The sequence below is a fragment of the Anguilla anguilla genome, chromosome 3, assembly GCF_013347855.1.
Source record: "Anguilla anguilla isolate fAngAng1 chromosome 3, fAngAng1.pri, whole genome shotgun sequence".
Taxonomy (NCBI): domain Eukaryota; kingdom Metazoa; phylum Chordata; class Actinopteri; order Anguilliformes; family Anguillidae; genus Anguilla; species Anguilla anguilla.
In genome coordinates, this window is record NC_049203.1 from 5,788,868 (window position 1) to 5,812,528 (window position 23,661).

The 23,661-nt window shown below is 40.4% G+C and overlaps 3 protein-coding genes across 5 annotated transcripts; 1 reads left to right on the forward strand and 2 right to left on the reverse strand.

The window, feature by feature from the left end:
- Positions 1-1,205: 1,205 nt before the first annotated feature.
- On the reverse strand, positions 1,206-3,903 carry LOC118222486 (immunoglobulin superfamily member 3-like). Its single transcript, XM_035408119.1, has 4 exons — positions 3,468-3,903; positions 2,534-2,887; positions 1,731-2,120; positions 1,206-1,569 (listed from the first exon to the last, which is right to left on the reverse strand). Exons 1-4 carry the CDS (start codon positions 3,508-3,510, stop codon positions 1,469-1,471), a joined length of 888 nt encoding a protein of 295 aa, XP_035264010.1. The 5' UTR covers positions 3,511-3,903; the 3' UTR covers positions 1,206-1,468.
- A 1,646-nt stretch (positions 3,904-5,549) lies between these two features.
- LOC118223804 (junctional adhesion molecule A-like) lies at positions 5,550-22,525 on the reverse strand. Of its 2 annotated transcripts, none has more exons than XM_035410797.1 (4): positions 22,429-22,525; positions 8,028-8,381; positions 6,055-6,408; positions 5,550-5,892 (listed from the first exon to the last, which is right to left on the reverse strand). In XM_035410797.1, the coding sequence occupies exons 1-4, from the start codon at positions 22,460-22,462 to the stop codon at positions 5,780-5,782; spliced, it is 855 nt and encodes a 284-aa protein (XP_035266688.1). In that variant the 5' UTR covers positions 22,463-22,525; the 3' UTR covers positions 5,550-5,779. The 2 variants fall into 2 exon arrangements, with proteins under 2 accessions (XP_035266688.1, XP_035266687.1); XM_035410796.1 differs by lacking the exon at positions 22,429-22,525 and adding an exon at positions 8,907-9,020.
- On the forward strand, positions 13,905-18,248 carry LOC118223815 (programmed cell death protein 1-like). 2 transcript variants are annotated; one of them, XM_035410811.1, is made up of 6 exons: positions 13,905-14,063; positions 14,670-15,029; positions 16,202-16,226; positions 16,719-16,835; positions 17,292-17,329; positions 17,825-17,938. In XM_035410811.1, exons 1-5 carry the CDS (start codon positions 14,021-14,023, stop codon positions 17,308-17,310), a joined length of 564 nt encoding a protein of 187 aa, XP_035266702.1. In that variant the 5' UTR covers positions 13,905-14,020; the 3' UTR covers positions 17,311-17,329; positions 17,825-17,938. The 2 variants fall into 2 exon arrangements, with proteins under 2 accessions (XP_035266702.1, XP_035266701.1); XM_035410810.1 differs by having other exon boundaries at positions 13,911-14,063; positions 16,197-16,226; positions 17,825-18,248.
- Positions 22,526-23,661: the final 1,136 nt, after the last annotated feature.

Genomic DNA, 23,661 nt, shown 5'->3' on the forward strand with positions numbered 1-23,661 from the left:
TGTAGGCAGTGACTGAAGCCAATTCAGTCACAGATCATTAACTTTGTGCTGGCTGAAAGTTGTTCAAACGTCCTTTAGGGATAGCCTGCTGGCGGTCAAGAATACCTTTTTACCCCAGAACAACGATAAAACACTCAGCACATTATTATGCTTCAGTCACTTTGTCAGATCATTTATTGTCTTGAATCAGGTTAAAAGAAAGTTATAAGAGGATGATGATGATGATAATGATGATGATGATGATGATGTTAGCACTGTGGAAGATGATCCTGGCCAGGAGAGTTATCATGATTTTTACAAATTTCTGTAATAGTGGGAGGAGTGGGGCTACATTACTCCCTGACACAGGTTCCTATTTTCTCTAAAAGCTCCTTGGAGCTCTTTCGAACTGGACACAGCACTGGCAAGCTCAAGAAGCTTAAATTAGCTCCAAGCAACTAGTATCAGCATTCCAAATTTTACTTTACTTTGAGGTAAGGTTCGACAAAATGAAACTGGAATACTGATCAGACATTTAACGCTGGGACCTTTCCATGTACAGTGTGATGCGTACAAGAAAGTCTATACATTTCATGAAAAAGAAAAAATAACCAGTGTGATACTGAAAGTTCCACACAGGAACGGACATTCCTGTGTGGCGCAAATGTATCTATGCCACTTGACCACAATGCTGGGTGGAACAGACATACACCTCAGACTGAATAGTAACAATGTGGTCTTCATAATCAAATACTAGCCTGCCTCTGCAAGGGTATTTGAGTTCTTGGTCATCTAGCCTCTTAAACAAAGGTCAATGGCAATAGCAGTGATAACGCATTATTACTGTTATTTTAATTTGTGTTTTCCAACTACCATTATCTTATGTGTGCGATGTGTATTAATTCTGTTCAGATGTTGGAGGAGCAGTGTATTGTTTTTTTTTGTTTTTTTTCACAGGGTATATTTTCACTAAGACTGCTCTTGATTCCTCAGACTGGCCAGAATATGACTCCTTTACAAAGAGCGAGCAGTTACACATGTAAGAAATGTGGCTTGTATTTACAGTTTAAAACTAAAGTAAAATTCCAAAAAGTCTTTCTGTGATAACTGACTTTGTACAAAAAGGTAAGAGCATCAAGAACATAATCATAACCATTTCAAATGATTGCAGGTTATCTGAATTGTGTTACATCGTTTCAGTAACATCAGGCGTCTCAGGCGTCATAAAACCAGGCTTTTGACAAAATGATCAGAACAGCACATGAGGATTTATACACTTGGTTTATTTGCATACGGAGCCTGTCTGGTAAATAACAATAATAATAACAATAACAACAATAATAATAATAATGGTGATGGTGATGACGACGATAATAATAACAATCATAATAATAAGGGAGAAGAAAAGGAATAGGTAGAAGGAGATATTATTATGAATGCGACTCACTGGCTGATTAAATGATATGAAAGCCCATATTAGCATTATTATTCATGCCTTTTTGCAGCAGGTCAGGAGAAATATTGGCAAGATGCAGCAGAGAACTCCAGTCCGTATGATCGAGAGTAACACAAGCCTGGATAATTCACCTCCTGAAATATAAACATTTGTTTAGGATATTGTAAATGAAATTGAGATGTTGCTACAATCAACATTATGTTAAAATCTAAATATTTTCCTTATTAATTAAATAACAAATGTGAATCAATATTAACTGTGCTATTAAATCATACATACATTTAAATGAGCTTACCCTCAAAGTCCAGCTTGGTCCCATTCCCAAACAAGATCTCCCCACAGGTGGCCACAGCACAGTAGTAAGTCCCAGCATCAGAGGGGCTGAGGTTCCTCTTGGGGAAGTTGTAGACACAGCTCTGTGAGGGAGATACAGCCCCAGAGCTCCTCTTGCACTCATCACTCCTGTTTCCATGGGTGTAAATGATTCCTGGAGGGGACTCTCCTGAGCCCTGTCTGAACCAGTACACACTGTGTTCTCCTGCACAGGTCTCAGTGTGTACTGTGCACTGCAGAGTCACAGAGTCTCCTGGCTGCACTGACTCAGACTCGGGCTGCTGCAGTACTACTGTCCTGCCTTGTGACTCTGGACCTAAAGAATTCAGTTTAATAACTAAAATTATATATCAGGATATTTGCCTGGATGGATTCAATCAATTTTTCCAATTCTGTAATTTGAAAGGCAAATGCAGCATTTGATTTTGTACTAACACTATAACAATTAACTTAGTAATATCAATTAGCTGTATTCTAATTCATATATGCCCATTCATATAACAAGGAAATGTCTATTTGTGACTTTGTATAAATTACTTTTAAAAAATAATACTGCAACATACAGTATCACCAATAATAAAAAATGTTAATATACCTATATTTCTTAATGCTTAACCAAATCATGAATACACAAAGCAGAGTTTGAGTGACCATACAAAAAAAAAAGATCTGCTTTCTTAGGATTTTAAAAAATTTAAATTCACCTTTAAAAAAATCCTGAGCAAAAAAAAAAGTATAAAACATGGACTTAAGGTTCATATTTACCCGTCACCATTAAAGTGGCTCCATCTCCAAAGCTGATCTCATTGAAGTGCGTAATACTGCAGTAGTATGTTGCTGAATCCAGCGGCTCTACTCGTGACACAGTCAGGTTAAAGCTCCCCTTCGCTGCTTTAGCACTGAAGCGTTCACTGTCTTTAAACTCATTGAAAAATATAGCATCTGATTCAGGGTTCATTGTTATTGCTACAATCTGGGGCTTCTCTCCAAGACTCTGCTTAAACCAGCTGGCACAGGACACAAAATCTTTAGCATGGAAACATGGGAGAGTCACAGTGTCTCCAAGCTGAGCTCTCACCAGCGCGTAAGGCTGATCAACATTCTTCCCAAGCAGACCATCTGGAAAAGATATAGAGCAAGGGTGTCCAATCTTATCCAAAAAGGGCAAGGACTGCACCAACTGACTTAACTAATTAACTAATCATGTTCTTTAATCAAGACCTTAATGAGTAGAATCAAGTGTCTCGGTGCTGAGCTAAAACGAAGACTTGCAGGCCCACTGGTCATTTTCGGATAAGTTTGGACATCCTGGTACAGCGCATTCAAATTATTTCAGTTACCATTACAGATCACATTTTGCAATACAGACAGCAGGATGGAAATGAGCTTTTAGCTATATCTGTTATAGTTCATCAGATTTCAATTGCTGAAATTAATGTTAAAATTGTACATTTTCCCTGATGAATAAACCAAAAAAAAATGACACAAGAAAGACAATGACATGCGTGAGCAGGAATGAAAGTCATTTCTCACTGCCATCTTACAAATTCTCCCTCTCTTAATACGTCTCTATTGAATATCAGCCTGGAATACTAAGATCAAAAATATATATCTGTATTCAATGTGAACGTCATGTATTTTCTCATTTAAAAAATGTTCTGATTATCTAAACATTCTGTCGTTTAGATCTTGCACTTACACGCTTCGGAGAGGAGGAGAAGGGTTACGCAGAGAGCCTTCATCTTCAAAGCACCTTGTATTTTTTGCTGAACCTGCACTCGAAGGTAACAACGGAACGATAAATGCGAAGTGAATTGCCTAAATACACAAATATCTAAGCGTGATTGGTGGCAAAGGTAGGTCAGAGCCTGTGACCATCTGATATGATTGGCCGACTTAACTGGGAGGGGTTTGAAATGAACAAAGCTCTCAAACCAGGAAGAGAAAAATAAAAGGACTAAGGAAACTGTTGCTACATAAATACGTTTATATATTTAAACTGCCTTTGCTTGGCAGGGATAAAATACAATCAGAATCGAAGAAGATAACAGCACCTGCTTTTCTGGAATTGGCAAAGTGTTACATATGTGAATGGGTATATCTACAGTTTTTGTCTATATTTCACATTCGCTTGATTACATACTGACACAGCGTAGTCCCTCTATAAATTTGGCAGGCAGGATGCCTGACATCAGGCCCGGCCAATGGAAACACACCAAGACTAATAAAATATGGATGAGCCAGTCACAATAGAGATGACGGGGGGAGCTTCACCAATGAGGAAATATATTGGCAACAACCAGTAGAACTGAGTAATTGAATCGAATTAAATATTATCTACCTTAGTTTTTTTGGTTTTTGGTTTTTTGTTAAACCACAGGAATCCTAATACTTTTAGCCTCAAGTGCAAGCAAAATAGGCACTACAGTTGCAAGAAGTATGGTAAAGAATAAAATGCTAGGCTTAGATGTACGGGGCCAAGTAAACATTCATGTATTGTGGCAAGAAGGTTATTCCCTGCAAGAAATTGCAAAGAAGCTTAAGATTTCCAGGTGCAGTGTTCAGTACACACTCAGAAGAGTCAATGCAGCCTAATAATCATACACATTAGTGATTTGTAGGCTACATTGCAGTTTTTTGATGCTCTCTCTCTCTCTCAATCTAGCTGAGGGTTCCCCCCATGTTACCCAAACCACCTCCACCACCATACTATCTGCAGTCCTTTCTGTTCAAATTGTATTTTGGCTATTTGACAAATTACATTATAGCGTAAATCATGGTCACAAAATACAGGCATTTTTTGTGAAATTCAGAAGAATGGGTCCCTTAGTGTCTGGTGCTGGGGATGGAGCAATTTTCTGAGGAAGGGTTGTGACCGTGTACTTTTTGTTGTTAAACGGTACCAAAGTACAGGGTCACAAAAATGGGTGCATTGCCAGCACCAGACACTAGGGGGCGTGTGACAGCATTAACATCACCCAAAAAACATCCATTGCTGAGTGACCTTGACTCAGACCTGCATGTTCATTTCCGGTGTAAATGTGGCTGTACAGTATATAGGTTGTTATATAAATATATATAGTTACTTGTTTTCTTGGAATACAATTCAAGCTCAAAACCTTATGGTACCATAAGCCTGGCCACATTCTGAAGTGAGGTCAGTCCTCCCAATTTCTAGGGATGTGCTTTGCTTAGAAACCACAGGCCTATCACTTCTGCTGACAAATCAAAACGTGATCTTGTGTGGGTAGGGCGTCAGCTGTAAGCAGCGATTCAAGCCAACTCAGTCACAGACCCTTAGCATAATGCTCGATGAAACTTGTTCAGACTGCCTTCAGAGACTGCGTTCCTGTAGTCTGAGACTATCCATTTACCACAGAACAATCATAAATAAATAAAAACTCGTCACATTTGTACACTCAAATCATTTTGTTTATTGTTTGGAATAAGGTGGAAAAAATTTTATTCAAAAAGATGATGATGATGATGATGATGATGATGATGATGATGATTACAATGATGATGATGATGATGGCAATTATGTTAGCACTGTGAAAGATGATCCTGACCAGGAGAGTTATCATGATATTTGTGAATCTTTGTAATAGTGGGAGGGGTGGGGTTTCAATAACTGACTTCGTACAAAAAGTTTAGAGTATCATGAACATAATCATAACCATTTCAAATGACTGCAGTTCATTTGAATTGTACCACTTTTTTAATATTAGGCGTCTCAGGCGTCATAAACCCAGGCTTTTGCAAAAATGATCAGAACAGCACATAAGGATTAATACACTTGGTTTATTTGCATATGGAGTCTGTCTTGGAAATAACAATAATAATAACAATAACAACAATAATAATAATAATGGTGATGATGATGATGACGACGATGATAATAACAATCATAATAATAAGGGAGAAGAAAAGGAATAGGTAGAAGGAGATATTATTATGAATATGACTCACTGGCTGATTAAATGATATGAAAGCCCATATTAGCATTATTATTCATGCCTTTTTGCAATGGGTCAGGATAAATATCGGCAAGATGCAACACAGGACTCCAGTCCTTATGATTGACAGCCAGACAAACCTGGATAACTGTGCAGCATATTCACCTCCTGAAATACAAACATTTGCCAAGCATTTAAAAAATGAAGTGGATATGTAATGGCATCAAAAATACATTAGAATCTAAGCATTTTGCAATACCTGGATGCACTGCAAATATGGACCAATATTAAGTGTGGTATTGAAACGTACTTGAGATTAAATGAGCTTACCCTCAACATTCAGTTTGGTCCCGTTCCCAAACAGGATCTCCCCACAGGTGGCCACAGCACAGTAATAAGTCCCAGCATCAGAGGGGCTGAGGTTCCTCTTGGGGAAGTTGTAGACACAGCTCTGTGTGGGAGACACAGCCCCAGAGGTCCTCTGGCACTCATCACTCCTGTTTCCATGGGTGTAAATGATTCCTAGAGGGGACTCTCCTGTGCTCTGTCGGAACCAGTACACACTGTGTTCTCCTGCACAGGTCTCAGTGTGTACTGTACACTGCAGAGTCACAGAGTCTCCAGGCTGCACTGACTCAGACTCGGGCTGCTGCAGCACTACTGTCCTGTTTGGTGACTCTGACCCTGTAAAAGGTTCATACTCGTTAAAATACACAGAATTGTCTTTTGGAAAACACTGTATGACTTAACTTGGTATTATTTAGGTTTGAGCATTTGCTTAAGAAGAGTCTACCAAATATACTCGGTTACACTCACAAGGCAAATAGGATGCGTAGCATAGTTTTAAGACAAGATATGCATGTGTAATTTGTAATTACTGTAGCTTCCTGTATTATGTACCAGCAACTAAGCAACTGCGATGAACTTGTAACAGAATAATATATTTTTCCTACTGTTTGTAAGGAAAAAGTAAAATCTTTCCTCCCATTGTTTGTACATTTTGTTAGGTGTAAGTCTTGTTGGGTAACTGTGTGTTTCGTGTCAGGTCCCCCTTGCAAAAGAGATTTCAATCTCAATTGGGTTTTCCCGGTTAAATAATGGTTAAATAAAATAAATAAAATAAAAAATGTGTATCTGCAAATCTATCGCAGGACACTGACACCCATGGGCAATTTAGTCTCCAATTAGCCTACCTGCACGTGTTTGGACTGTGGAAACGGGAGTACCCGGACCACACGGACACAGGCAGAACATAGAAAAGGCCCAGGCCGGACCACCATGCCCCCCCACCATTCAATGGAATATAAATTTTGGAACCTCGCTTAAAATGTGCAGTTAGAAGTTAACGAGCGCGTGTTCTTTGACGCGGCAGCTAAAAGGAAGCTTCTTCCAATTTGGTGAAAAATGTCGCCCACTTAAATTTTATGACAATTTTACATTTTACGATTTTATGACCCAAACCAATGCTGTGGCAGTGTTTGGAAATGCTTCCAGTGTATAAATTCAGAACTGTTTGGCAGACACAAAAACATGCAAAGGTGAGACTGTAAAGGATCAATTATACCATACTAGAAACTATTGCAATTGTATGAAATTAAATATTAGTTTGTAAATCAATGTTCCACCAGGGCAGAAATAGCAACAAACTGCCCCTCGGGGATAATAAAGATTACAGTACCTTACCTTACCTTATAGTTATTATCACTAAAAAAGACATAGTTTGCAAACTGGAACTTAAGAAAATAGACAAATACAAAATCTGTGCTATGGTATTTATAGAATAATGTTTGAATGCCTGCTTGTTGAATGACTGACAAAAAATAAAAAATTTAATGAAACATATGGCAGATTCTAGTATAATTATAAAAGTATATTTAGCCTTTGAAATTATGCGTGCTTACTATGTAATGAGATACAGCATGCTATTAGATTGAACACAGAGTGATGGTGTCACAGAATGGGAGTGTTAACAACATGATAAAAAATTGTCCTTCAATATCATTTTCTTTCAGAGCATTGGTGCAAATATAAAATTACAGACCTGTGTTTGACTAAAACATCACCTTTAACAGAGTCTGATAAAGTCATAAATATCAGCGTGATGGTTCATGGGTGGTCATTTAAAATTGCGCAGGTATATTTTTAATAACATTTCTCCAAAAACAAAACAAAATAAAAAATAAAATAAAAAAAAATATATACATATAAAATAAACATATCCATAGCATGCACTTTATACAGTAGAATGACAAATGACAACACCAAATTAAGCTATTGCAAAAGTAATAAAGGTTCAAACTTACCCGTCACCATTAAAGTGGTTCCATCTCCAAAGCTCATCTCACTGTAGCGCGAAATAGCGCAGTAGTATGTTGCAGAATCAGACGGCTCTACTCCTGACACAATCAGATTAAAGACCCCCTTTGCTGCTTCAGCACTAAAGCGTGTGTTGTCTTTAAACTCATTTACAAATATAGCATCTGATTCAGAGTTTATTATTATTGCTACAAGCTGAGGCTTCTGTCGAAGAGGCTGCTTGAACCAGTTGATGTTGGGCACTTCTTGTGCAGAGTAGAAACATGGGAGGATCACAGTGTCTCCAGGCTGTGCTGTCACCAGCACGTCGGGCTGATCTACACTCTTCCAGAGCTGGCCATCTGGAAAAAGCATAAAGTTATCACATTATATTATCACAGTTATGAGTACATCTGACATTTTAATAATAAAGGCATACGCACATCCAAAATTTAGCACAGGTGCCTGGTAAAAAAAAAAAAGAAGAATAATGCAAAATAAGAAAATACTACTACACTGCTATTATGCTCCCAAGTGATTTTTATTTAACTAAAATCCGTGAGCAGTGACAACGTTTCGACCATTTTGGTCTTCGTCAGGTGTAGCAATGTGCTGATGGCATTTTCTTATTTCACATATGATATTTTGCAATACAATGCATTAAAAATGACATATGAAAGAGAATCACATCTATGCGGGGGGACGAAAATCATTCCTTGCTGTCGTCTTCAGAGTTCTCCCTCTCTTGAATATTTCAGCATTAAATATCTTCCTAAGTTTAGAAATAGTCTGTTTTTCAATGTGTATCTTTGTTTTTTTTTTTGTTTTTTTTTTTGTTTCAAATTTAAAAATATGTTTCGTTTTAATCATTTAGATTTTTCACTTACAAATTTCAGTGAGGTAGAAAAGGATTAAGCAGACAGCCCTCATCTTCTTGGAAGCTCTTTGTTTTGTTATCTGCTGCACTCAAAGGTGACAACACAATGAGAAGCGTGAAGAGAAAGGTCTAAACACAAGGGTATCAACGGGAAACATCTTGCGAAAAATAGGTCAGAACCAGTGGCCATCTGTGGTGACTGGCTGATGTAATCGCTGTCAGCCAATCACTTCAGATGAACTGACATTAACCAAACCCTTAAACAAGGAAGAGAAAAATGGAAGGGCTAAAAAAATGTTTTTAAAAGTTAGCATACAAGTAAGTTCATATATTGAAAATTGCCTTTCCCTGTCAGGTATAAAATACAATCAGAACCAAATGAGATAATGGCACATGCCTTTCTTTAATTGGCAAAGTGTAAACATATATAAACAGGTATATCTGGTATACACTTTTGTTTGATTACAAACTGATACAGTGTAGTACCTCTACAGAGCTGGCAGGCAGGATGCCTGGGATCAGGCTCAGCCAATGGAAACACATCAAGGCTGATGAAAAAAATGGATGAGCCAGTCACGATAGATGGCAGGGAGGAGCTCCACCAATTATGGACATTGGTAACAACCAGTACAACAACGATGACATTGATTGGTAGATACTTTTTGGCTATTCCATTGTAGTTCTTGCAGGTATCCCAGCAGCAAAGCCAGAGACGACTTCCAAGAATTGTTGTTCTGTCACTGCTCCCGACGTACTCTCTGATTGGTGGAGCTCCTCTATGTTTTCTACCAGGAAAGTGACATCACGACTGTCACAGACAAGGTGGGGACTCCCCTATTTCTATTACCTGTCTATACTGGATTAGCTCTCGCTAATACCGTATGTTGATATAGAGCTGTTGATATAGAGCTGTTTATCAGGGTTCACCCTCTACTCATGACTGCCCTGACCCATGGATGAAGGTCTTAGGATGACATGGGGGGACACACGTCCTCCCCAACGTTGAGAAACCCCCCCCCCCCCCCCCCCCCAATGTTCATGTTCTTAGTTCCTATTCCTGTTGGTTGTCCCCTGAAAAGTTAAAATGAAAACTACATCTGTTTAACCTGAGACATGTCTGCCATTAGTGCAGGTAGATGATAGCCACTTTTGAACATCCTGTATGTCTGAGTTACTGAAGGATTTGTGTTGATTGGTTAAGATCCCACTGTTCAGCTTTTACAGACCGTAATTGTATGCTAAATGCATCCATCTTGTTTGTTTGCGGGCTGCATTGTAGTATATGATGCTCTCTTTCTCAGTCTAGCTGAGGGTTCCTCCCATATGAAAAACGAACAAACAAAATAAATGATCTACCATTCCCGACACCACAGTTCCTGCTCCCCTTTACCTTCAAAGCGTTTGACTTTTTGACAAATTACATTATAATATGAATCATGGTCACAAAACACAGAAATTTCTGTGAAATGCAAAAGAATGGGTCCAGTGTGATGAATGCTACACAGCAGCTGAGTACATGTTCACCACTCTTCCTCAGAGAACGGGTGCATTCCCAGCACCTGACACCAGGGGGCGGGTTACAGCATGAGCATCAAGCCACAAAACTCAGAGCTGTGTATAATTCCGCTGCAAATGCAGTTAATTGCTTGTGAGAGTGTGGCTGTACAGTACATACTGTATATAGATCTGTTTGACTTATGCTCACCATATTTAATAACTGTAAGTGTGCCTTTGCTTACATGTTTATTTGGCTAACATGATTAAAATTAGCTAAAAAAAATGCACTCTCACTCTCCACCTTAGCTAATGTGTGGTGAGCGTTCTGGTGCAAAATGGCTGCCGTGCATCACCCAGGTGGGTGCTGCACATTGGTGGTGGGTGAGGTGAGTTCCCCCTCATCACTGTGAAGCACTTCGAATGTTCGGAAAAGTGCTATCAAAATGCAATGATTCATTCATTCATTTATGTTTTAAATGATGCAGTTGGCTTAACGGTTACCTGTTCTCCTGGACATACTTTTCAAACTCAAAAACTCATGGCACCATGAGACTTACTAGGGTGACATCATGATGTGAGGTAGGTCTTTCTAATTTCCAGGGATGTGGCTTTGCTTAGAAACCAGCGGCCAGTTACTGTTGACAAATCAAATCATGACCTTGCTAACTCAATCACAGACCTTTAGCATAATGCAAAACGATATTGTTCAAACTGCCTTTTGAGATAGATTGCCTATTTACCACAGAACAATGGTAATACACTCATCACATTTTTACAGCCAGGCCCTCGTCAGGCCTATTTTAAAGGCACAACCTGCTATACATACAACATTGACTGTTAGTGGAAATGAATAACTGTCAATGAGATGCACTCTGCAAGACTATGCGAGCGGAGGCGTTGTACGAGCATTTAGCATTACGGTTTCATGCAGATTCTTTCCTGAGCCAAAAATCAGTGGATGGGCCGCAGTACGTCGCTGTGGCAGGCCTCGGCTTGGCGAGAGGAACTCAGGGCAATTAGAGGACCAGGCCTACTGGCTAAGCAGACACAACACACACACACACACACCTGGATTGTGTAATGAATCAGTCCAGGATTTAAACGTGTGCTTCTTTCACAGTATAGGCGTCTGAGCCCAGGAATCCCCTTGCGTGTCGGAGAGAGAGAGAGGGAGTGCACGCTGAGGGCAGAGCTATTGTTTTTTTGGTTTTAGTTTTTCTATTTTCACCCAGATCCTGCGAGGGTGACGGGCGAAGGCTTTTTCGTGTGTTTATTTTCTTGGGCTGGAAAACGCTGTCTCCGTATATCGATAAAACCCGGTGTAATCCGGAATTCCCGCATCTCCCTGTGTCCAGCTCTTCTGACCCTACCAGAATGGTCACAGCCTTTGACAGTTACGTTTCTGTTAAAGAAAGGCGAGTGGCAATAACAGTCTTAAGACAGTGATGCTGTGTCTCACCTGTATGTTTGAAGCCGCTGTTTGAAATCCATTAGTTCTCAGTACAAAGAGTCTGTACATGAACTTACTGTCCTAAAATATATTTTCATCTGTATTTTCAACTCTCATTATCTTATGTGTGTGATGTGTATTAATTCTGTTTAGATGCAGGAATAGCAGTGCTTTTTCCACAGTGCATGTCTTCCCTAAAAATGCATCTGATTCCTCAAACAGGCCAAAATATGACTCCTTCCCTGAGCCAGCAGGTACAGTAGACTGTAAGAAACGTGGCTTGTATTTATAGTTCTGGACTAGAGTCGACAAAGTTCTTCTGCTATAACTGTCTGCGTTCAAAATAGAGTATTAAGAACATGATCATAACCATTTTGAATGATTGCAGTTCATTTTAATTGCATTACATTTTTTGAGTAGTATCAGCTGTCTCAGGCATCACCAAACCAGATTTTTGCCAAAATGATCAGAACAGCACATCAGGATTAAAACTCCTGGTTCATTTTTAAACAGGGATTGTGTTCTGGAAAAAAAATGGTGGCCGTCAAAGTTAGCTCTGGCAAGGCCAGGAATCCTGAGGAACTGGGAGCCCATTTCACCGCGCTGAGAAGCGGTGCTTCCCACCACGAAAGTGAAACTAAACTGAGCACTAGGTACACTTCAGTGGCAGGAAAATGGCACTGTGAGCACTGTTGGGCTGAATGGCCTGTTCTCGTCATCATGTTATGTTATTGTATGTTATGTCATGTCATGTCGTGTCGTGTCGTGTCAAGTCATGTCATTTTAGCCTTCCACTTGAGACAGACTATCCTGTTCTAAATCTTAGAATGTGAACAACTAAAGCACCATAACATGATATAATGTAATATGACACGTCGTGTCATATTATGTCATGTTATGGTGCTTCAGTTGGACAGGCTCCTACAAACACATTCAGATTATTTTTTTAAGAAGAAGAAAAAAAGCCAGAGCAGGAAATTTCACAGTGTCACTACACAGCAATGCAATATGAAAGACACTAATGTTTCTATTATACGTACATTGCATTGTGTAAGAGGTAGAGAATGAGACATAATTGAATATGTCGGACGGAGTGTAGCACAGTGGGTAAGGAACTGGGCTTGTAACCGAAAGGTCGCAGGTTCGATTCCCAGGTAAGGACACCGCCGTTGTACCCTTGAGCAAGGTACTTAACTGGAATTGCTTCAGTATAAATCCAGCTGGATGTATGTAATACGCTGCATAAAAGTTGTGTAAGTCGCTCTGGATAAGAGCATCTGCTAAATGCCTGTAATGTAATGTAATGAATATGTAGATAACTGTTTAACTGAGTTAAACGTGGCCCAAACAGACAGAGTGGGGGACGTACAAGCTTAAAGCACACAGGGCTTGCTTCACACACCGAGCACGGCGTCGCACCACAAGGCGACCTTTCCTTCTGCGGTGTGAAATAAAAGGAAATCAGTGAAAGCCCCCTGCGCTTTCACGCGCTTAATTTCTCTCTGCTTTTCATCGCAGCGCGCAGACGAAGGACCGACCCTGAGACCCGCTACCAAAGCGTGAAACCTACTCGTTCGGTTTGCTCGATTGAGTTGACTCCAGTGAGAAAACAAGACTGCCAAGAAGGTTCGGCCTAGGGTGGCTCAATCCGTTCAAGCATTCACTGGTCTTCAACTTTTAAGTTAAACTCTTTGACCCTTTAATGGGGAAAATGGCTTAGTGCACGAATTAATTCCTTTATTAAAATCACATTTAGGCTTTACAGAGTATAGAACACATGTTGGCATCTTTAGCAAGACAAAGGGATGGCTTCATATATTCATAAGACACACTGCAGGTAATGTAACTCCAGCATGCTGAGCAAGTGTAGCCTCGGTTAGTGACTGCAACAAGTAAAAAATAAAAAAAGACAACCAAGTGCTGTTTTAGGTTTCCACCTGAGACAAACTTCCCTGTTCTAAATCTTTTATCTTTTTTTTAAAGCCTGATTTTGATGTCTGTATCTAAATATAAGCCGGAAATGTGAGGGTGTGGCCTTGTGGTGAAATAAAAAAGTCTGTGCAGTCACTGTTGGTTCTTTATTTCCAGTGTTCTGTTCATAATGAACAGTCTTTTCATTTATTTGTGCGGTATTCTGAAAGAGCTCCTGAGATTGACAGACTACAGCAAGGCGCAGGATGGCAAGGACCTACATCTCTGTCCTGATGCTCTACGGCACGAGTAAGTGGGTTTTTAATCCAACGCATGCCCCGCTGTGGCAATGCCAATTTTTAGATTTACCGTATCTTAAAAGTGCCAGTCTTGCTCTACGCTGGATGCGGCACTATTGACTTTTCAATCAGGTTGTTTTGTGTCATGGGACACCTCTGACTGGATGCCTGCTGCAAATTCACAGCTGCCCTCAGAGCTGCAGGGCATGAAGTGCGTTCTTCACCTGAGTAAGCATCAGTAAATATTCAGTTCACGGATGTTTAATGACAGTCCCCACTAGGACGCTGCAGTCGTACCCTTGAGCGAGGTACCGCACCTGCATTGCTTCAGTATACATCCAGCTGCATAGATGTAAATGCTTTGTAAAAAACTGTGTAAGTCGCTCCGGATAGGAGCGTCTGCTAAATGCCTGCAATGTAATGTAATGTAATGTACCAGATATTATATATTTAGTAAGTATCCAGCGGTCCGAATGGATTTTACGTTAAAAGAACGAGAGCGGCCCTGGGTGAGAGCGGTTGCTAAATCTAAGTACTGGCACGGCAAGGCAAGCGCGTGCAATGATCCAAGCCCGGATGAGTGAAGTGGTTTTGTTTTTTGTTTTTTGGGTTCCAGGCCTGATCGGCAGAGCGCTGCTCGCTGAGGTCTCCTCCGTGGTAGTGAAGCGTGGGGACACCGTCACGCTGCCCTGCTCCTTTCGCATGAGCGGCGCCGGGGGCTACATGGGGTGGTTCAGGCACGGGCCAAACGATTCGGTGCCCCTGTGCATCTTTTCGGTGTACGATAGCGGTCATTCAGAAGTTAAACATCACAACAATTTTCGCCGAGATCATATAAAACTGCTGCGCCGGACCAACAGCAGTTTCGGCTGTGAAATCATAAACGTGGATTTATCGGACTCTGGTCTGTATTTCTGTGGAAAAATGGGGACATCCAAAGTGGTATTCGACAGTGCAACACGGGTGGAGGTTGAAGGTAAAGAAGACAAAGTTCTACATGAATATTTAATATTAATATTAAGCTGCATTAAATGTATTACAGATTTATTAAATATTGAATAAACGCCCATGAGCAAGGTAATAATTTAGCAGATTTTATAGAAATGTATTCAAATGTATATGCTGGAAGGGTAATGAGAAGTAGACTGAAAAAAAAATCACTGTACAGTTTGGTGATGTCCAGGCTGCATGGCAAAACAAGAACAATTCACTTCCTAAGCAGAATTTAGTTCTGAGGAAAAATAAAATAAAATTCTGGCTTTGCAGGTTTTATCCCGCTGAAAACGAGACATTTCTCACGTCATACTGCTATTGCAGTGAACATATTTTTATAACTGCCATCTCACACTTTGGTTTATGTCATTACCAGTTAATACATATGTATAAATGTTATTATTATTATTATTATTATTACTATTATTATTATTATTATTATTATTATTATTATTAATCGACTGGGTGATTGCCAGAAAGTGCCGCAATATACACACTGATTGGAAGTTCTCAATAAAACATGACATTTTAAAAAAAAGTTTTGTAATATTACTTTTTCAGTGCCTTAAGAAAAAAATTATATTATTTATTGGATAATGCAGTGACTAAATCAAGGGCCAGTGGAAGTCTGTGTGTGAATACTGGAACAGAGGGAATTTTTTCTATGTAATGATCTATTGACATGTATGTAATTTACCTATTCCTAGCTAATTTACCCCTATAAATGATTATACATTTTAATTATAAACCTTCCAACTGTACATTTTTAAAATAAATAAACAAAGGAAGAAATATTATTTGATAAAAATGATTTAATATTATATAAAAATAAAAGAACTATAAAAAATAATCCCACTTAAGGTAATGTATGCTACTTCAAGTCATATGTTTTGCTTTAACCTAAAAATTGTAGTTCACAATTGATAAAATTAACTTATTTCAATTTTATTTAGCTTGCTTAACCTGAATTTAATTTCATTTAATTTGAGGAATGGTTTTATAACTGATATGTGGCATCCTACTGCATGTGCCATGTTATGCCTGAAAGGCAAATGTTGTTTTTGTTGTCATTAATTTTGTATGATGAACCATGAATTTGATATGATCATCGTGTGCCTAATTTCTTATCTCTCATTAAATTTTTGAATAGGACAGATGTCACCGACAACAACAGAAGAAGGTAGAGTCAAGCAATTGGTTTTTTTTTTCTCCTTAATATAACCATGAGCATTTGAGTTTATCTGAAGCCAGGCTACAAAAGTCTCCAAGAAAACTAGAGCTCTGTAAAATCTCACAAAATTTTGTTTCATTTCAAATAATAATGTAATCATGCTTTTTGTATCGTTTCCATAACATTTGAGTTGGAATTACTTGTATGTTTAACAAGATCATTTTGTTTGTTTTCCAATGACACTGATTGGAGTGACAAAAGGAATAAGACTGACCTTCACCACAGATCTGTACTGATGTATTTAAGTCCATCGTAACCAACAAAGCCTTTGTCAGTTCACATGTTCATTCTCAAGTCCTTCTCCTCAGAATCCTTTTTTATTCTTCAGTCTTTTTTGCTACAACCTTCTCCGGACTGCAATGAACAAATGTTCTGGTGAACAGAAAAAAAAAGTTCCATTATGTGTTTTTTTTTGTTGTTGTTTGTTTGTTCTCCATGCAGGAGATTGCAAAGAAAGTGTATGCGTCACTCATTTTCCCGTCCTCTGGGCCTTGGGAGGAGTGAGTGCAATACAGCTCGTGGTGATTTTTGTCTTGGTCTGCAGAGTCGCTGGGACAGGTACAAATAAAGCGTAACACAGGTGGTACAGAGGGAGTGAACCCTACCGCTGCCCCAAATATGATCCAGCTAATACATGCAACACTATTATCTGGACACTGTCAAGAGGGGGAAAGGTCCAGGGCTGAGAAAGTTAAAAGTCCCGTCGTGTGTTGCTTCCACCCCCTGAACTCAGCCCAGCTGAGTTCACTAAATGGGTCAATGTCACGGCAGAAGAGTTGTGCCATTTCGCAAATCTAGGGTGACTGGAACTGAATTTTGGGAAGGACTTTTACTTTCTGAACCTGTATTTTTATCACCACTGGACACTGTGAAGCTACTGTGCGCTAGTATGCATAGTGTTAAACACAGCCTTGAGTTGTGTGAAAAAAAAAAAAAATTAACTTATGTTGAATTTTTAGATCCGGTCATTAAATCGGCTCTCTGTCCTTTCTTCTCCATGTTTTGGCCTTACAGGGAAAGCTTCTCAGCATAACTCAGATAACAAACGGGTGGTAAGTTTCACTGGTTTAAAATTTGGGAAAATGGTTCTGATGGAAAAGTGCAGCACGTTAGCAACACAGCTAGCATCTCATACTAACCACTTTCATGCACAAGAGCGTTTGTCAACGAGAAGATACGATTCGTCCCATATACACTAGGTATTTACTTGAACTATCGAAGTGTTCAGCAATGTTTCAGGCTTGACAAAGAATGACTGCAAATTCGGCTTCTTGTTGCAGCCCCTGTTCAGTTGGGGTTCTGTTCTCTTGAGGTTCTACTATACTCTAAATGTAGTTTGTCATATAGTATATTTCTATACACTATAACGTTTACAAATCTGTTTGCATACAAATGCTCACTACAGCAATACTACTACTACTACGACTTAATAATAATAATAATAATTTATATTATATATATATATTTAAATATCTGTGATAGTAAGCTTATGTCTTGTGGAAAGACTGCTTTCCCTGTCTAAAGTGCCAGTATGTTTCCATTTCCAGGATGAAGACCCAGAAACACTGAATTACGCGGCATTGAATTTTGCTCAGAACAGGAAGAAACCCAGGAGGAGGGAGGAGCTGGACACCCATGTTGTATATGCTGCTACAAGATGAAGGGTGGGGGGGGTTGGGGAGGGGGGGGCTGGGATATTATGCAGCATTGCGGGTAAGAAACTGAACTCCTTCTCTGCCCATCACCCCACTGGTTAAGTGTTTCCGACAACACTTTATGCTGCATGAGTACCACATGCTTTTTCCAGATAATCCCAAAAAACAATATTGTATCACACGTGATTTTTGGAACTATTATTCCAGGGGCACCTAGTGACGGTCTGCTGGTGATGATCTGTGACCAAAACATTAGTTTGCCTTGAATTTTGAACATTTTGTACAATAAGTCATCACAATAAATACTTTTGCTGAAGCCTCCTCTTCAGATTTCATCCATTTTTATATACTGTTTTGTGAGTCTTCTACATTTTTATACTTGGTTATTACACGTTATAAAGCATATAGCGACTCATCCACCCTGCCAGGTCAGTATTTCCCTCTACGTACAATTGGTATAATAATAATAATAATAATAATAATAATAACATCAAAAACAATAGCAATAACAATAATAATAATAATAATAATAATAATCCTAGGTGTGCTGACTTCAGTAGCTGCACCAGACACTGCAGGCAAAAAGATATTGAAGGCTGCCTTTGTCACCGGAGACAACAAACTTTATAGAGCAAAGGTTAGCTCTAGCATATATTTCTGTGATCTACCAGCAGTGCAGAACAAGCTAGCCCACCACAAAACCTCAGTAGACGCTGTTTTGAAAGGAAACGGACATGTTGTGCACTGATTAGCCCTCTTTAATAGGAACTAAAAGGGGCAGCTCGTAGCACAGTCTCAGTCTACGGTACTGAAGACATGGACCGATGGAAATGGCGAACGGTATAATCTCCTGGACATCTGCTGTTGCCACCGGCCATTCAGAGCTCAAAGGCCATTCTGCTGTTTAAATTATAGGGTTATATTGTGTTTTTTTTAATAGCCTCAGCAATAGCGAAGCTGCAGGCTGCTAGCGGATGGGGTTTAGGATACGGTCGGCCATTTGGATAACGTGCACGAAACCAGTTTGTCGGTAAACGAGCAGAATCACAGAATTAACTACAAGCGCAAGACACGAGCAGCGAACGAGCAAAAACATCCTCACTGCTCAGTCCACCGGGGTTTCTGTCTGATCTCGGCGGGTCACGCCCAACGCCGCGCTATTACTCCCCCCTGCCTCACGCCACAGGAAGTGACACGTCACCCTCCACTCGAACCGACGCCTGTCTCAGCTTTCGCTAATAAAGGTCATTTTCTGGCCGGGGGGGGGGGGGGGGGGGGGCTGTTTTGAGCATGCAGAGTGCCCGAAGTGAGGTATGGCTTCATCGCTCAATGCCACAGGTTCACCCATGTAAGAGGTCATGTGACTTCTCCTTGCTCTTATTGAACAATCACTGTACCTGCATGAAACCCCCCCCCCCCCCCCCCCCCCCCAATTTAGTACTCTGGGTTCACAACAAAATACACAATTAACACAAATATAAAAAAACAACCAATGCTGTAATCAGCGCTTGTAAATTATGCTCAATAAGCATACTTCACCAAGCGCAGTGGTTTTAGGAGGACCTTTAAGAACAGTACAGGCATATATCAGACCGGTTGTATGCTTAACTGGTCTTTTGGTCTGAATTATTATTAGAGGCTCTGTACCAGTTTCACTGCACTTTCAGCTCTTAAAATAAACTACTGTAGAGTACAGGTATCTTTCCATTACAGCCTCCTAAGTCACTCTGCATATCACTTCTTGCCAGTTGAACAACTAATTATTAGAATAATCTTTCATGCACACCATTTGTTTTCACTCTGATTTCATCTCATAGGTTGCAAAAAACACTGTTTGGCATGTTAGGTAAGCAAAAGCATTTTATTCTGTTTGTTTGTTTGTTTGTTTCAGTCTCCTTTGCTGAGGTTAATTTGTATATTATATATGGCCTTGTATATTCAGCTCTACACAGACCAGAGCTGCACAGGAAGACTGACCTGCTGCACAGAGCTGTGTTCACACCTCCCTCTCTCAGCGCTGAAACCACACTGACGCTCTGATCAACTTCACACCTCAGACCAACTTTCCATTACAACAAGCAAGAAAAGAAAAACCAATGAAAATCATGCCATCAATCAAAGTATTTTAAACAATAGTTGCAATATGCCGTGCATAATGAATGATTTAGGTATTGTGTATGTCTTTGTGTGTGTGTGTGTGTGTGTGGTTGCGTGCGTGTGCCTGTGTGCATGCATATATGTGTCTGCGTGTGTGTGCTTGTGTGCGTGTGTGAGCTTGTGTGTGTGTGTGTGTGTGCATGCGTATGTGTGTGTGTGTGTGTGTGTTTGTGCGTGTGCGTGTGCGTGGGGGGCAGTGGTATATGCAGTACGGGTGTCAGGAAGCTGTAGCTTTTTGGGTGATATGACATTCATTACATTACAACATTAAAACACATTGTGAAGCAGACACTGGTCCAAACAGACTGACTTTTAGCCTTAAACTCTGGGACGTGGGGAAAAAAAATGCGTCTCACTCTTACACCCCAGAAACCAGATATTTCCACGGGCCGCAAGCACAAAAAACAGAGCCTCGAATCTGCGCAGTGCGGCCAGAACGCCACGGTCGGTTTTGTCGTAACCGTAGCGTAGCGGACATCGATAACAGGATGCGTTTCTGAGAACGCGCTGGTGGCTTTATTTCTCTCGGCCCCACAGGCCGGCAGGCCCTGGCTGAGGTCTGGTGCCACAGACGTCAAGCGAAACCAGAGGCATTTTTCTCTGCTAAAACCGCACCGCCTTATCTTACTCTGCACTGCTAAAAATACACAGTAGGTAAGCTTTTTTTTTTTTTTTTTTTTTGACGCACACCGTTTGCCGAATGCTAAATGCATTGTGTAACACTGATTGGAGATGAGCTGTCGTTTCCTGGTCTCTCTGCGCTGCCGGGCAGTTCTGTGACTATGGACTGACTCCCCCCGTTTGCCATCAGGAGAGCCCTTCAATGCTAACAGTTCAGTTGTAGAGCATTGAGAAGCCTTTACGCTCAGAATTTTTTTTGATTTTGCTGCAGAACTGTAGATATTACACAGACACTGGACAGTGTACACAATAACAAATACAAACCTACATGCCTGTATGCATGCACAGATGCATACATATGCACGCACACCTCACACGCACACACAGACATTAAACGGGGGGGGGGGGGGATGAAAAAACACCATAAGCCATTCTGTCGTTTCTGCTGTGGAAATGAGGGCTGGAAGTTGTGAGGTGCACAGTGGTGAGCTGTCCTTGCTTCGAGTGGTATGAAACTGCTTTGTGGTGCCGGCAGGCAAGCTAATAATGGGAGGGGCCTGACACTGTGTCAAAGACTGCAGGGCGACAGGTCCTTGTATGCTTTGCGAACACACAGAAACATGCACATAGCTGACAGTGTGTTACTTTTTAAACTCCATCTGGGAGAAATGTATAGCCTTTTAGAGTTAAAAAAAAAAAAAAAAAAAAAGGTGTTTCAACACCTTCCCTTTTAACAGACTACTTAAGAGGCCTGCAGAGCCTGTGGTTGAAGGGGAGGGGTGGTTCCACCTACCCCTCTCCACCCCATACCGCTTTCTTTCGCACAAAGCTCTCTCTCTTTCTAATTAAATGCCTTTTATGGTTTTCAACAGAAAGCTTACTGTGGGGCCCAAGAGGTGCGGGAAGGCGGGGGGGGGGGGGGGGGGGGGGGGGGGGGGGGGGGGGGGGGGGTGGGCTATTCGAGAACTGTTTAAATCGTTTCCCCTGCTGTAGACACTGATTTAAAAAAAAAAAAAAAATTTCTTTAAAGTAACCTACTCCGCACGACCACTCTTTTGCTGAAAGGTACTGAAAATAACACGGGGGGAGAAGGTTACAGACAGACAGCCTGTGATGATGATGGGTATTACGGATTTTCACAGACGTTTCTGACGACATTGGCGGTGTTACAATTCCCCGCTAAAGGGGCAGTGTACACAGGTTTCGCAGCGAATAAATATCCTTCCAGTGAGTCTAAAGCACCTCGTACAGCTGTGCTGTGTGTCCAGAGACTGCACATTAATTTTTATAGCATTTATTCTTAATTATTATTATTATTATTATTATTATTATTAATATTTGTTTTTTATATCATATTGCCATTTCTGTCCATGAGTGCAGAGGTCTCACTGTAGCTAGTATGAGTCATAGGGAAGATTTCCAACCGAAAATACGCTTAAACAAACTTTCTTTAGTGTGTTAGTTTGATTTAAACCACTAAATTGTCGATATACCAGCCATCGTAAAGCCAGCATATTGTCATAAACCATAAACTTCTGTATGAGGGGGTGTTTCACGGTGCGGGATTATTGTGTTAGCATTACATAACGCAGCGAAGTAAAACCACAGTTCCAGATTTTCACGAGGTTTCCGGGTTTTACTCTGTGCAGTTATCCAGCTAACTCCGCAAACCCGCTTCGTGAAATCCCCGCCCCCACCCCGGACTATGCTTTACTCACCAGAACAAACAGCAGGGATTCGCTCCGTATTCATACAGATGTATCTGCTGTTATAAATGTCATAAATGCCCCTGCGTGCCTGAACTTGGGCTCGTGCCAAAACAACGAGATGTTCGTTCGTCGCCACTAAATGAGCTTAGAGCGCCTCTCTGTGTCGACATCGAGAATTACACCAGTCAGTTAGTTCTGCGTTAAACGTGTGAGGCATTATTCAGGAGGAGAAGAACATCAGCAACGACGGGTGGAATAATTTTATACGAGGACAGAAATGAATTTCCAATGTGCGGAATTTATTTTTTCGAGTCTGTTTAACCAGCACAGCTTGTTCACCAATCAAAGAAGTGCCATGGAAATGTCACAGGATTCCACATTGCATTTTTGCTCTCTGCACTTTTTAAGAACATTTCCTTTCCAGGAAAGACAGGGCAGGATATGTCTGTCTACATTCCAGCGCTCTTCACTTTGAAATGAACTGAACTTCATACAGCTAATTTCAATTTCAGCATTACGCCAGTCCGTACAAACCCAGTCACACACTACCAAGCAGAAACAAGCAGCACAATGCCAACAAGTGTTCCATTATATATATTTATTAGTACAGTATTAACACGTATGTACAAGTCCACCTTTTCTCAAACCATTTAAAATGGACATTTTCATGTAGAGGCTCAAACCTTTTTTGTTATCCCAACCTCCCCACCCCCACCCCAGTCAGGATTAAATGTGGGTATTAGCTAACGGGTCAAAGTTTTATATAGAGAACACATCAAAATACCCTGTGCTGTTTTGCATATTGGCTAAAAATAAGCATTTACTGTTATTACACTGATGCTTCACAATTATAATCGGTGCTGTAGTAACTTCGGAAGGTCGGAATGACTTTTGCAGTTGATTCTATTACAAATGAAAGACATTTCGGGGAACACTGAGTAGAGATCTCAGCGGGAAAGTTTCCTTCATTCGTATATACTGTTTGTTTTTTTTTTTGTTTGTTTTTTTGCTTGTGCGCAGACTAAACGACAGTCGGACGGGTGGAGTTCACTTTAACGACACAAAAGGAAACGTATAAAAAAGACGAGAGAGTCAGTTATCGGAAGCGGTCTCCCCGTTGCCTCTCACCCAGAGCTCCTCACAAACTCTGCTGGTGTGTTTGCTGTTGGCATATTGCTTTTGTTATTAGTCTGTTTTATATATTTAGACATCGCTACCCTGGAAGCCCGCTTATTTATTTAT